At 44.1% G+C, this 15,397-nt stretch overlaps 1 protein-coding gene across 1 annotated transcript in view; it reads left to right on the top strand.

Annotated features, from left to right (window-relative positions):
• Nucleotides 1-15,182, top strand: part of ARHGEF12 (Rho guanine nucleotide exchange factor 12) — a 506,356-nt gene extending 491,174 nt beyond the window's left edge. Inside the window, exon 41 of the mRNA XM_082273891.1 lies at nucleotides 13,690-15,182. Coding sequence (XP_082130017.1) covers nucleotides 13,690-13,721 — 32 coding nt within the window. The 3' untranslated portion in view covers nucleotides 13,722-15,182. The remainder of the gene's footprint in view (nucleotides 1-13,689) is intronic.
• Nucleotides 15,183-15,397: the final 215 nt, after the last annotated feature.

Genomic DNA, 15,397 nt, shown 5'->3' with positions numbered 1-15,397 from the left:
TTTTTCCCACCTGACCCCCTCACGGAGGCCGCAGGGCCTTCCGGATCTCCACTGTCCGTCTATGCCTTTTCGTCAGTTCGGGGCGCATTTGGGTCTGGGGGATGGTGGTAGGTGCGCTAAAACGGTGGATGTACGGTCTCTAGCTGAATGGGACTACCGTTGTAACGGTGGAGGAATCCCCGTCCTTTAAGGACTTAGGGGATAGGATGGCGCGGGCTGTGGCCTGCGCTCTGTGCTCCCTGGCGTATCTGCACTGGGAACAGTGTTTGTTTGCCCTTGCCACGTAGACTCTTCCTGACGGGCGGAGTCCCAACACCGCAATTTGGTGTCGGGTATGTCCCTCTTGCTCTGGGGGAGCTGTTGGACCAGCTGGCGCAGGGGCTGCATTTTGTTTGCGATGCCGCTCTGGTGGAGGCTCCCTTGTATAACACCTTTGTCGTTTTTGGCAGTGGTTGACCGGAGTCTACTTGACCGGAGTGTTGGTCTGCGGATCAAACTTCTAAGAAGGTCTTAATGGATCTCCCTTTTCAGGGGGATCGCCTGTTTGGCGCTGCCCTGGATGACACAGGCTGTGAGGGGTTAAGGCCTTTGTCGCAGTCGGGGTTCCTCCCTTTCGGCTCTCAAACCGTTTCTTCGTCCCTCGGGGACAGTCGATGTGGCAAAGTCCTTCCAGACTTCCGCGTGGGTTCCAGGCGACCCTGGTCTGGCGTACCTGGGTTTGGTTTTTTCCAGACCTGCTGACAAGGCCTACATGGCCTGAAGGTGCTTCCTCTCCCATCTAGGGGGTCGAGGACCTGTGGCTGGCCCAGATCCCAGGCTGACTGGGTTCAGGAGGTCATGCGGTCCATTTGCAAGATCGAGTTTCGATCTGGTTATTTCCGGTAAGGTTTTTTCCCTTCCAATGTGCGACTGTCTCCGGATCACTTACAGGCGCTCTGTGGGGCAGTTCAGGCTCTGGTTCAACAAGCTGGACCTACTGGTTTTTTGTTGGTTCCGTGCAGATGACAAATTCAAGTTGGTATTGGTTCGCACGGTGGTGGCTTCTCTACATAAGGGGGCTTCCTGGCCTCCATAAACATCATGCTGCCTACCTTCACGTCCTGTTATGTTCTGGGCAGCTACGGGTTCTCCGTTTTTTGCAGTGGGGAAGGATCTCTTGGTTTGTGGCGTTACCCTTTGGTCTCGCTTATGCTGCTAGGATCTTCACGACGGTGTTGGCTCCGGTCCTGGCGCTGTTGCGGCAGCGGGGCGTATCTGCCCTGGTTTTCTGGCCGCTCTGCTTCTCTGGTTTGGAGTCCCCTACTGTGCTGACAACGAAGTTTGGTTGTCACCGTGGGAACTCTGGTGGAGATCAGGTGGGTCCTGAACCTTCAGAAATCATCCCTGGTCCTTTCCATGAGACTGGATTTTCTGAGTCTGGCTTTGGTCTTGTCCTCGGTCAGGGTTTTTCTCCCTCGGGGGTCAAAACTCTTGGCACTTTAGACTGTGGTCGACTGTTGCTGTTCCGCGCATGGTCTTCTCTTTGGACCTGCATGCGAGTTCTGGGACTGATGATGATGTTTTTCAAGACGGTCCCTTTCGCTCAATCCCACTGGGGATCCCCCATTAGGCGCTCCTTCTTGAAGGCGACTGGAATCCAAACTCTCTGGACTTGCGGATCCGGCTGGGCCGGTAGCCTGGGGAGTCTTGCTCTGGAACCCTTCCTCCAGTCTACTGGACTATTGTCAATATGGATGCAAGCTTGTCCGGGTGGGGAAAAGTCCTCGGCAGGTTTTCTGCTTTGGGAGTATGGTCCCTGGAGGATCCAGGTTACCGCTTATTGTCCTCGGGCTGAGAGCGTTCCAGCTTTGTCTAGTTCACTGGATCGAGCACCTGCAGCTGTCCGGTGCATTTTCAATTGAATACGCCGCGACCGTGGCTTGTGTCATTTACCATGGGGGCACCTTAAGTGTCCTTGCTGCTTTGGAAGTGATGTTTCTTCGTTGGGCAGAGCGCCTTGTTCCAGCTCTATCCGCTGTTCCCTTTCCAGGGGGGGAAACAACACGATTGGTAGGCGGTTTGCCTCAGTCGACTGGCCCTGGATGCAGGGCAATGGTCCCTTCCTCCGGATTGGTTCCAGCAGTTGTGCCTTCGTTTGGGGGCACTCCGGACGTGGGCCTGTTGGCATCGCATCTACAGGATAGTGCAGAGGTCGTGGCCCGCTCCCGGGACCCTCAGGCAGGTGCAATGGTGGCCTCATGGGTTCTGTCATGGGCAAGAACATTCGCTAGGTTCAACATGTTCAATGCTGAGATGTTTGGCGTGGTCACCTGTTCAAGGCTGACGCCGGCATGGTCGTGCGAGAGTGCTCGCGGATGGGCCGAGGTCAGTGTCAGCTGCTGTCTGCATTTCCTCCTCCTCCTGTTGCTGCCAAGAATCCTTCGCAGGATCGAGGCGGCAGAATTTCGGTCATTCTCGTGGCTCTGGCCTCCCCTCGCCGAGCTTTGTACGCCGACCTGGTCAGGCTTGCCGCTGACGCTCCTTGGGTTTTCTTCTCTCCGGGGCCGACCTCCCGTCCGGCATTACGTTCAACGGTTTGCGAGCTTGGCTGTTGTAAGCCAGGTGTCAAAGGACGGGGGTTGTCTGCTTCAGTGATTCCCACCCTGCGTAAAGCGTGGGAAGCCTCTTCTATGATGAAAAAAATCATCATATGTGAAAGTCTCGTATTGCGTGGTGTAAGTCTTCTGGGGCTCCCCCTCGCTCTTGCTCAGTGGCCGGATTTTGGCTTCCTTCAAGCCAAATCAATGATCAAAAGTTGGCCTTGAGTACTGTCAAGGGTCAGGTTTCAGCTTTGATCATTTTTATTCCACAGGCCGTTGGCCGCCCGTTCCCTGGTGCGTAACTTTTTCCAGGGGGTGCGACACTTTGTTCTTCCGGTGCGACCTCCGTCGCCAACTGGGGACCTTTGGTTGGTGCAGTCGGTTCTTCCAGACCCTCCTTTGCGAGTATCGTGGGTGTCCCCTGCTTACCTTATTGTAGAAGGTGGCCTTGGTTGCTGTGACTCTGCACACGGGGTGTCAGCACTGGCGACATTGTCCTGTCATTCTCCCTATCTGTTGGTTCATGGGGCCAGGTGGTACTTCGTCCGGGTCCGTCCTTCCCTCCGAAGGTGGTTTCTAGTGTTCATTTGCACGGGGGCCATTGTGTTGCCATCTTTTGTCCTGAGCCCCCTCATCCTACAGAATGTGCGCTACATACTCTGGATGGAGTTCGGCACTTGAGGGGTACTTGGCGACTTCTGAGTCTTCCCGTAGTCAGGTTCGCTCTCTGTGCTCACGGATGGCCCAAGGACAGGGCTGCCTGTGTCTGCTGCGACTATTTCCAGGTGAATCAGACAGTTAGTGGTGCAGGCTTCTTTATTTATGGGTCAGGTCCTACCTTTCCCTGTTGCGGCGCTTTCTACTTGGGCGCCTAGTGCTTCCTGGGCTTTTTGCCATACAGGCATCTGTGCTTCAGGTTGTAAGACGACTACCTGGTCGTTTGTTCACACCTTTGGTGCGTTTTATGAGGTGGATGTGCTGGCATCTGCAGATGCCTCTTTTCGGCCGCAAGGTTTTTTGCTGGCTGCTGTTTGGAGGGCTTTTGTCCTTCCATGAGGGTTTTTACTGTTTGTTTTCAGGTGGGCCTCATCTTTTGTTCTGATGAGTCCTATGTTGCCTGGTTGGCTATTTTTGGCCTTGGGGACTGGTTCTTTTGTGCTGTTCCCACCCCTCATTTTATGGCACTGCTTTGGGACGTCCCTACTGATATGAATCAGAGAGAACTGCGTCCGTCAATGAACGATAAAGAAAACTGGGTTTTTGACTTACCGTAAAATCCTTTTCTCTTAAGTTCATTGACTGACGCAGTACCCGCCCCTCTATTTTGAGTTGGTTTGGTGTTACTTTCTGACACTGCTTTGATACAAAACTGACATCCTTTGCAGGAAGAGAGAGGGTGTACCCTCCGGGACTGCCCATAGGCGTAGCCAGAACTTTTTCCTGCCTAGTGTCCTCCTGTAGGGGGCAGTATAACCCTACTGATATGAATCGGAGAGAACTGCGTCCGTCAATGAACTTAAGAGAAAAGGATTTTACGGTAAGTCAAAAATCCAGTTTTCTCTTTCGTTCATCGACAGACACAGCGCTCCATAAATCATAACTAGTGGGTTATATTGCTTCCTCCAGGAGTAGGACTAGGCAGAACAAAAAACACCTGGCTACGCCCATGGGGCATCCCCAGCTGGTATATATCCCCCCTCGCTGCTCTAGGTAATCCTTTTTTAATCTGTCTAGTCAGGAGTAAGGACCTAGGCTCCCAGCTGGAATCTCTGGTCCTAGCAATTATTTTTTCCTTCCTTACATCTTTTTAGTTTTTTTCTCTCGGGAGATCTACAATCAACTGCCAGGCTGGGCGACGGGCTGGATCAGGGATCCTCAAACTACGGCCCTCCAGCTGTTGCAGAACTAAACATCCCATGAGGCATTGTAAAACTCTGACAATCACAGACATGACTAGACATGATGGGAATTGTAGTTCTTGAACAGCTGGAGGGCCATAGTTTGAAGACCCCTGGGCTGGATAATCTAAATCCAGTGGTCCCCCCAGCCCAGCCAGCGAGCCTGGGACATATGAACAGGGGTATTGTCCATGATGATGCTGGGTTTGAATTCTCTGCACTCCAGTTGTTAGGGTGAGACTTTGGGGGCTCCTGTTATCTCTCTTTGCTGATAGGTACCCTGAGCCTTGAGGGGATCATTTAGTGGGGGAACCCTTGAAATAACTTTTTGATTTTAGGGAACCCCTGCTAATATATTTACAGCTCACAGTACTGTGCAGTACTATGCATTAGCGTGATGGTCAGTAGAAAGAATGCTCCCTACATTTGTGATCTTTGGGAAGAATTTTCCCCTTACAGATAATGCAATTGTTGGTGTCAGTGGTTACTCATCTGAGAGGCCGAAATCGCTTAATGCTGAAGGAACCCCTAGCAACCTTTGAAGGAATCCTTGGGAACCCTGATTGAGAAACCCTGCTCTACTCTATTGTCATTTTTGTGTGCTACTGGTCCTAAATTGTTTTTGCATGGGGAGAGGTGAGGGCGGGTACTGTCATTTTTCCCAATGGCTGTTCCATATCTTCATCCCAATAAATTAAGCTGTGTTAAGCAATGAAATTTGTTACTCATAGTGTGGCATTATAAAACAAATATTGACTCGAGGATTGCAAGGGGCATCCTTTCTGGGCAAAGCAGCAAGTTCGTTTAAGGCCCAATTAAAGTCACAGAATTAGATATGCTGTCTGAAATTTTGGTACTTTTCTTTTTTTTTTTTTTCTTATTTCAACAGTTGTGCAGGACGTCTAAACATTACAGCGCAGTACAATAGGCCAAGCGTTAAACTGGCCATATACTTTACAGTTTGATTATACAGTCTCTGTACAATCTGCTTTAGTTTTACCAAAACTGTGTAATTTGAGGACAGGCCTAAACAATCAGTTCAATTAGTAATAAATCAAGCATTGCCTTATACAACATTGTTCATGGTGGATCAAAAGAAGATTGTATAGTGTATGGCCACCCTTAGACCCACTGCATTTAGTAACAGATCTGGTCTGACATACCCCCACCCCTTCTTTGGAGTACAAATCTCTGTGAAGAAGCTTGTGCTGAGGGGTGTGGCTGTTACTCAGCTCTGCCAGTGTAGAGCATTGGAGAGAAGTGTAGGAAGCAGCAGTTTATTTTTTTTCAAATTATTTCTTTATTTCTTTAAGTTCAGTTACATATACATTGTATTGAATACATTCCAACTTTCACAATTACAAATTATACAATATTTAGTTCAACTCAAAAGAGCCATAACCTTCCTTTAAACATTCTATAGCCGAACATTTCAACTTTCACGATTACAAATTTCAAAATATTCAGTTCGACTCAAAAGTGACCAAAGTCTTCCTTAGGCATTCTATAACCGAACCCAAATCTCCCATTTCAATCCTTTTCCCTCTCTCCCCTCCTCCCCACCTCCAAAAAAAAAAAAAAAAAAAAAAACAAAATCCTTTTTCTTTTCCCTTCCCCCTCCCTCTCAAATCTCTCCTCCCCTCTCTCCTCCTCTCCCGAACCTCTTCCTTATACTTATTTATCCATTATATCTAATTCTTTCTCTGTGTTTTAAAGTTGTCCTTCTCCTGAGTTTACGTAATCTATCCATTGTTTCCATTTCTTCTCATATTTATCCGTTTGTTGGCGGGCGGAAGAGACCAAGCTTTCCAAGTTATTTATTTCCTCCACCTTCCTAAACCACGTAATTATATTAGGTGGCTCAGTCTCTTTCCACCTGAGAGGAATACATGTCCTGGCTGCATTTATTAAATGTGGTATAATAGATTTATTGTAATTTTGTATCGGTATGCTAGAGACGTGGAGCAGAAACAAAGCCGGTTCTTTGGGGATATAGCTTTTCGTAATTTTTTGTATTATCTTCAGAATCTGTTCCCAATACATTTCTAATTTAGGACATGCCCAGAATATATGAAGCATTGTGCCTCTCTCTGTCCCACATCTCCAGCATCGGTCTGTATTCGCTATAGAAATTTTATTCATTTTAACCGGAGTGTAATACCACCTGGAAAAAATTTTATAATTCATTTCTTGAATTCTAGCACACATTGAGGTAGCAAATACTGACTTAATTATTTGATTTTCTTGTTCTGGTGAGAAAGTAGTGCCCATTTCCCTTTCCCACTCCCTCAAGAAAGGGAATTTATGCTGTACCACTGATGTCATTAACAAGGAGTACATTTTGGATATAGTATGTTCCAGTATTCCATTTTGGGTGCATATTTTTTCATAGGGTGTTACCTCTTTATCCCCCTGAGGGGGGGCTTTCAATGTTCCCAGAAAGTGGCGTAACTGAAAAGCCCTCCATGAGTCCAGGCCGAAAGGGCCTGACCCATCTGTTAACTCATCTGTGGTCACCCATCCTGTGTCTGAGCGGAAATCAAGAATCTGAAAGATTCCCCTTTCTACTAAAGCCTTAAACTTCCTGTCTTGACACCCTGGCTCAAAGAGGGGGTTCCCCAGGACCGGGTATAGTAAGGAATTCTCCCGTATAAGATTGTCTTGTTTAAATATTTTTGCGCATATTTTAATCGTGTTTCCTATAACAGGGTGATTCTTAATAGCTGTTGGCAAGTTCTTATGACACCAGGGGGCTCTTTTCAGTGATACCTCACATTGTGCCTGCTCTATGTTTGGCCATAACTTATATTCTCTATGGCGACACCAATCAATCATTCTGCCTAATTGAACGGCATGATAATATCTCTTCATATTCGGAATCGCCAGCCCCCCATCTGTTTTGAATCTAAATAAATATTTCTTCCCTACCCTGGGGCGTTTTGATTTCCAAATAAAATCCATTATCATGGTTTCAATCTGGGACAAGTATCGAGGTGGAATGTGGATGGGAAGTGCCTGGAAAATATACAGAAATTTTGGTAAAACACTCATTTTAATTATATTGCACCTTCCCATCCATGAATACATTCCTCCTTTCCACTTTTGTAATAATACATTTATGGATTTTAATAGGGGGATAAAATTCATCTTAAACAATTGTGAGATTTTTGAAGTAATTGACGTCCCTAGATATTTTAAAGCCGTCTTTGTCCAATTCAACTTAAAATTTGCCCTTAATTGTTGTTGAAGTGTCCCTGCTAGTTCTATTCCCATTGTTTCGGATTTAATAAAGTTTATCTTCATATTAGATTGGGTTCCGTACTTCCCTAATTCGGTTAATAAATTAGGAAGTGATATAACTGGTTTTGTAATCGAGAATAGAACATCGTCGGCGTACGCTGATAATTTATATTGGTCCTTCCCCACTATGATACCCGAAATGTCTGGGTTCATTCGGATTCTACACAGGAACGGTTCTAATGATAATACGAACAGGAGCGGGGACAGGGGACAACCCTGTCTCGTTCCGTTTGTGATTAAAAACTCTGTAGAAAGAATTCCATTTACTTTTACTTTTGCTGAGGGGGTTGAGTAACTTTGTTTTATCCATCTTAACATTTTTTCCCCTATTCCTATGTAACGAAGGACTACGAACATATACTCCCACCTTACCCTATCGAACGCTTTCTCTGCGTCGGTGTTAAGTAGAACGGTTGGTATTTTATTTTGGTGGATTATATGTAATAGATTCAGCAACTTGGTCGTATTGTCCCTCGCCTCACGGCTTGGGACAAATCCCACCTGATCCAGATGGATCAATTTCGTCAAATATTTCTGTAGTCTAACTGCTAGGATCTTTGTAAAAATTTTAAAATCCGTGTTCAACAGGGAAATTGGTCTGTAACTTTTACACGAGGTGGGGTCTTTCCCCTCCTTGGGGATTACCGAAATATGTGCATGTATAGTTTCTTTAGGGATTGTTTTCCCTGCCCCCCACGCATTAAACATATCTTTCATGAATTCTTTCAGGTATGGAATTAGTTTCTTATAATAGTGAATCGTAAACCCGTCAGGTCCCGGCGCCTTCCCAACTTTCGTATTTTTTATAGTCTCCATTATCTCTGTTAATGTAATTGGTGACTCAAGTATCTTACTCTCCTCTTCAGACAGCTGGGGCATTTGTGAGATTTGTACATACTCCTCCATTTGAGATTGTGGGGTTATGGGGGTTTTTAAATTATATAATGTTTCATAATATTTTTTGAATTCCTGAGTTATCTGTTTAGGGTATGTGAGTTTCTGTCCTGCATCCGTTACTAAATGTGGAATATAAGTCGTCAAGTTTTGATCTCTAAGTGATTTTGCTAATAACTTCCCACATTTGTCCCCTGATTCATATGTGATCCTTTTCGTTTTTTGAATTGCTGCTTTAACTCTAAAGGCTAGAAGTTCGTTGATGTCCCTTCTTATCTTCAGAAGTTCTGCCTTTCCCTCCTCTGACGGTGCATGTTTATGTTTCGCTTCTACTTTATTTAGCAGTTGGAGTAACTGTTCTAGTTGTTTAGTTCGTTGTTTTTTGATCCTAGCCCCATGCTTAATAAAAATACCTCTTATAACTGCTTTATGCGTTTCCCATATTATCCCTGGGTCTGAATCTACAATAGTATTGGTTAAAAAAAAGAATTCCATTTCTGATTCAACTTCTGTCATTGTCGCCTGGTCTTGTAAAAGGTTTTCATTCAATCTCCACGTTGTTTCTCTCCTTTCTCTTTTGTCTGGTAAGTCGTAGGTTATTGTAATTGGGGCATGGTCTGACCAAGTTGCTGAGCCTATCACTATGTCTTTTATTGCATGTAGTTGATTATGCGGGATTAAAAAGTAATCTATGCGGGAATATTGTTGATGTAAAGAGGAATAGAATGAGTAATCTCTTTCTCTTGGGTGCATTATACGCCATGCGTCTATTAATTGTCCCTCCTGTAATGTCTTAGCGAACTGCTTTCTTACTCTAGGCGGAATTGATGATATGCCCCTTGATGTGTCTTCTGAAGGGATCAAGGGTATATTCATATCCCCACCTATTATTAAATGGCCCTCTCTGAAGTCATTAAGTGCATCCATGCTCTTCCTCAAGAAGCAATCCTGTTTTACATTTGGGACATACATGTTAACTAGTGTAACTATGGTCTCTCTTATAGTCCCTTTCACAAACAAATAGCGTCCATTTGGGTCGCTCATAATTTGGGTACATTTCCAAGGTATGTTCCTTGATAGAAGGATGGATACGCCCTTTGACTTTGCCTCCCAGTTGGTAGAGTGGTATACTATGGGGAAGGAATTATTACCAAGCTTTGGACATTTATCCTCCCTGAAGTGTGTCTCCTGCACCATTGCAATATCTACCCTAGATCTATTCAGATCGTCCAGCAAGATTCTCCTTTTCTCTGGAGTGTTCAGGCCTTTTGCATTAATGGATAAAATTTTTATGTTTTCCATTGCTCAATAGGAGAGGAGTGGAAGAGAGAGAGAGGATAAAGGCAAAAAAAAAAAAAAAAAAAGGGGGAAAAATTTCTCCCCTTTCTCTTTTCCTTTCCCTTCTCTTAAAAAAAAAAAAAAAAAAAAAAAAAAAAATTAAATTTATGGAGGGCAGGTGGGGAGAAGGGGAGATACCCTCTTGGCCTCTCAACTTTAGAGAGGTCGCTAAGTAGCTTTGCGCTGGGTAGCTCATCCAAACTATGTTGGTTCTATGAGCTAATTCCTAAATGGGGTTATGGTTGGATTGGATCAGAGAATACCACTCTCCCTTCCCTCTCCCAAACCCCGACACTGATCATTTCCATAATCTTCGGCATGTCTAAATTCATTCCTTTTTTCTGTCTACTTCTCCCGGCCTATTTTCCTCCCGACCTTCCTCTGTATCACAATAAAAGGAGGAGGGGGGAAATTGGAAATAAGCGTTACGTTGCGCCTATGCCCCCGGGGACAACAAAAAAAAAAAAAAAAAAAAAGGAAAACAAAACCCTTGATAGTAAAGAGAGAGAGAAATGGGAGCTACTAAGTTTAATATGAAAATGAAAGGGGTCTGTATGTTACCCCCATTCTACTCCGTTCCCCTTTTCCCTAATATGATGTCCCCTTCATTCCATATACTGTTTCCGATACCTACCACGCCCTCTATTGGCTTATCAGCATACTGGTCTCAAGGAGAAGGAGAAAAAAAAAAAAAAAAAAAAACCCCATGGGAAGGGGGCCCCATTTCTGTCCTCTCTTTAAAATCATTCAGTCAGTTAAATCTTGACTTAAGCAATTTAATGGCTATTCGCCTACGATCCCTAAAAAAAAAAAAAAAAAAAGGGAGAAAGGAGACAGAGCCCTCGATAGTAAAAAGAAAGAAAAAAAGGAGCCAAATAAATTTGATTTGTAAATGATAGAGGTCTGTATATTACCCCCATTCTGTACCGATCCCCTCTTCCCTAATACAATGTCCCCTAACTCCAGGTACTGTTTCCAGTCCCTGTCACGCCCTCTATTAGTTTATTACATGCTGGTAGCAGAAACAAACAAAAAGAAAAAAACAAAAAACAGAAAGGGTGAAGGGGAAGGTACGGAGAGGGGGCGAACTCCTCCGTCCCCTCTCCCCCCCCCCCTCCTCTCTCACAATGCTACAACTATCACTCCCTCTCCCCCCCTACAAGTTCTTCAGACCTACAGGTAATTAATTGACTCTTTCACCACCCTTCACACTTTCTGAAAAATATCTATAATATACTGCTATCCCCGGGGCAAAAAAAAAAAAAGGGAGGTAACCTTCCTTCTCTCTCCGTGATCTTCACCCTTCTTAGGGACCCAAAAAAAATGGTCCTTTAAGCATATGTATTCCATATGTATTCCAAAGGAAAACCCGTAGTGCTAATCGTGACTCAATTTTACAACACTTTGCCATATTATGAATGTGCAGGCAGCTCCCTGCTGTCTTACCCCACCTACTTCAATTAGAAGATCATCTACTAATTGTGTGCCCAAAAAAAAAAAAAAAAAAAAAAAAAAAATTTAATATATAGCTTCACACAACCTAAACCAATAAAACACCCTCAAAAGAGGGGGAGAAAAAAAAAAAAAAAAAAAAAGGGAAAGAATGTTATACAACAAACAAAAACACAGACCTTTCATAACCCATAAGGACCCCCTACACTCTCCACACTCGTGATTCGTGACTCTTGTGCTCTATTAAAGTAAGTACAAAAGAAAAAAACAAACAACACCCCAAAGAAGGAAGGGAAAAAAAAAAAAAAAAAACCCCTCTTTTCCAAGTGTTTAGAGAAAAATACGTATCAAGTTCACTGAGAATAAGTTTTATACGGGGGTGTGGAGGGGCGAGTGTCTCTTGGTTCCTGTCGTAGGAAGGAGTTTATATTGAAAATTAAAAAAAAAAAAAAAAAAAAAAAGGAAAAAAGGAGCCCAAAAAAAGAGTCCCTATGGTGACATTCCTACATCATTTTTCATTTCCGCTCTCTCCTTCAGCTTGATCCTCCAGTCTCTCGAGCCTCTTGGAACCATGCTTTCCTATTTCTGTTTCCATTCATCCCCCCTTTGAGGGGGTTCCAGTTTAAATACCCCGTTTTCCTAGGGTCAATTGCGCACCAATCCTCCACCCGGATAGGTTCAGTACCAAGAAATTCGAATAAACTGGGTAGATCTGTCGGGGTTCGCAGTACAAACATGTCTCTTTCTTTGAAAAAGGTTACCACCAGCGGGTAACCCCATCTATATCTAAAACCCAGCTGCTTGGCTCTGTCCAATACTGGCCGCAGTAGTGTTCTGCGATATAAAGTATTTTTAGACAAGTCCGGGAGTATTTTTATTTTAGACCCTGCGATTTCGATTATGCCTATATCCCAGGCTTTGCGAAGGATCTCCTCTTTTTGTGTATAGTGATGGATCTTGCATACAATATCACGAGGTCTGCTAGGGTCTATTTGTCTGTACCCTGCTACTCTGTGGACCCTGTCTATTTCCAAGGGGGCCGCAGGGTGGGAGGTAGGGGCAAGCACTTTTAAAAAAATGTCTCTCACCTTCTCCTGCAGGTTTTCCCCTTCCACTTCTGGTACACCTCTCAGCTTTAAATTTCCTCTGCGGCTCCGATCTTCTATATCCTCAATACGAAGCTGCATATTAATAGTGAGCTCTAGAAGTGTCTCTGTGGTTCTCTTTACATCAGCCACTTGATCTTTTACACGTATGGTTTCCGCTTCATTTGAGGTAACTTTGTTGGTCAGTTGGGTCATATCCTTGCGGAGCTCCTGTATGTCTCGCTGGTGTGTTTCCTCAATCCTTAAAATCAAAGCTTCAATCTCTGTTTTTGTCGGCAGAGCTTTCAGTAAGTCCTTAATTTCTGGGCTACTACTCTCTTGCTGGTTACCGAAGGCTGCTTCAGCTTCTCTCCCCATCACCACAAGGTTTGCTGGGCTCTCTTCCGACAGCTTTTCACCTTTCTCTGCTCGCTGCTGCACGCTCTGTTTGGGCTGTACACCCCCACGCGCGGCCGCCATCTTTGTTTCAGGTGCCCCGGGTAGACAATTTTGGAAGTATCGCTGAATACCGCCGTCCGACTTCCTCTGTGACTGGCGCCTGTCCGCCGCTGGTCGTTCGCTGGTCGAGCGGGTCACTGGGCGGTTCCTGGCCGTGTTAGTCGTTAGCATGCCGCTATAGCTGTGCCGTGTCGGGTAGGTCCGGGAGAGGGGTTAGCGGGAGCTCCTTCTCACACGTCCTCACATCTCGTCCTCTCTAGGCCACTCCCCCCAGGAAGCAGCAGTTTAAATAACTGGGAAAAAAAATCTGTTTTAGAGATTTTCAAGCAAAACCTTAAGCAAATCGTAACACAAGGAGGAATATATAGGATTATAAAGAGATCAAATGGCACAAGGTTTCAATTAGGCTTTAATGCCCCTCACTATTAGCACATACTTGCTTTTCCTTTGCTTCACTGCCAAAGATCTTCAGTTATTCTCTCAATCACTTTTTTTTGTAAGATCGTATAATAATTTAGGATTCATTCATACAGGAGTCCAGAAAAATTCTAATGGTTTGCATTTTTACAGCTGTATGAGTATGTGTTTAAATAGGTGTGCTGTTTAATGTATGCATTTTAATCTTTTAGGCAACCTATATAATTGTACCCATTTAAAAATTATGTTTTATACTTCTGTCCACAGATATCACAATGCTTCCTACAGATAAAGGTTGAACCTGAAGTCTCCCGAGCTCTGGTCCATGAGATTCCAGCTGAATGGAGGGATCTGCCTGCAGCCCACTAACATCTCTCAAAAACTTATAGCTTGGGCACCCCCTGCGGATAAAGACAGCCAGTCCTCCCCCCCCCATCTCATGATCATCACATATGCTAAACATACACATGTAGGTACACAGGGTACACATTATTGGGCTTATAAAATTCAACAGGAAAAAAAAAAGAATAGCTGACATCTTTATGCAAGGTAATTTGGATTACTTGCTGATAGTGTTATATAGCTACGAAGACAGACACGAGATTAAAGCATCCCCTTCTCAAGCCTTATCTGCTAAATTTGTACGTTGGATGTAAAGAAGGAAAATTTCTCATCTTTTATTAACCTGACAAATGGCCAACATCATGTCTGTAGTGGTCTTCTTCATGTTTCCTCATCTACATGAGGAAATAAGCCATAAATAAATGATAGTTATGCACCATATGGTGTTTAGATTCTTGTTCTCCAAAAACATTAATGCAGGTTGCCAAAAACACTACTGAGCTAGCAATGCACACTTGAGGCAGACACCAGTAAAACAAATAATATTTAGGGCCAGTAATAATGTTGCCTGTGTGTCTGCCTCTGTATTTGCACTGACAGTGCTGAGATCTTTATATATACACAAGCCCCTCTCCCCTATTTTCCCTTTTCCCTTGCATGTAAGGACCAGAGCTTCAGAACCTCAACTTGCTGTGTTTTCCAGCTGTACTGCCACCTTACTGAGACTGCCAGATTGTTCCTCTGAAAGCTCTCCTAAAACTTCCTGCATGACCAAAGTGTTGGAGATTGGGAAGCTTGCATCTTCTCGCTAGTGGAGGATGCTTTGTGCTGGTCTTCACTACTAATCAGTGTTCTGTGCCAATTACTGACAGATTTTTTGCTGCTCTAAACAAGACTTCCTAACATAGATCACAGATCAACCATACTTTACACCATGTGGACTATGTTTTATGTAGACAATCGTTTAAATCTGGTGCCAGCATGAACATGCAGCATGTTCAGACAGTAAATGCGAGCCTGCAATCACTACATTATTTTGCATTTGAATCCATTCACACAGCGCCAGCACAAATGAACAAAGCTTCATATGTATGTTTTTTTTTTTCTGGGCACGAAGATCGACTACGCCCCTTCATTACCAGCCCGTTGTATCGCAGTGGTGGTGCTTTTTTTGTCCACATACCATTGCCGTTTTACCATAACTCTGTAGAAAGCTCTGTTGTTGTTCCCCATTGACATTGCTGGATCAGGAAGCAGTCTAGGGATGCGCCTTTGCACTTTTAGGACAGGTTAATCACAGCTCTTTTTTTAAGCTGTGTTCCCATTAAAGGGAGTTTTCTGCATCCTTTTCTGTATGTATTTGTATTTAAAAAAAAAAAAAAAGAAAGAAAAAAAAAAAGAAAATTCTTCCAGATATATTCCTAACATTGGTTTAAGATAAGATTTGGGAGTATTATTTTCAAGTAAGGCCATATTAACATTCATACTCTGTGTTTTAATGATTGTGGATGGGTGTGTAAACTATATAATTATCCAAATGTATGTATTTGACTTAGTTATTTTATGAATTATAGCTCCTAAATTTTTATGATTCTGGATTGGAATATTTCTTGGACATCTCACATTGAGGATG

Source organism: Pelophylax lessonae (genome assembly GCF_965119305.1).
Source record: "Pelophylax lessonae genome assembly, chromosome: 12".
In the NCBI taxonomy this organism is placed as follows: Eukaryota; Metazoa; Chordata; class Amphibia; order Anura; family Ranidae; genus Pelophylax; species Pelophylax lessonae.
The sequence above is the reverse complement of the archived record's forward strand: the minus strand, read 5'-3'. Positions and strand labels throughout refer to the sequence as shown.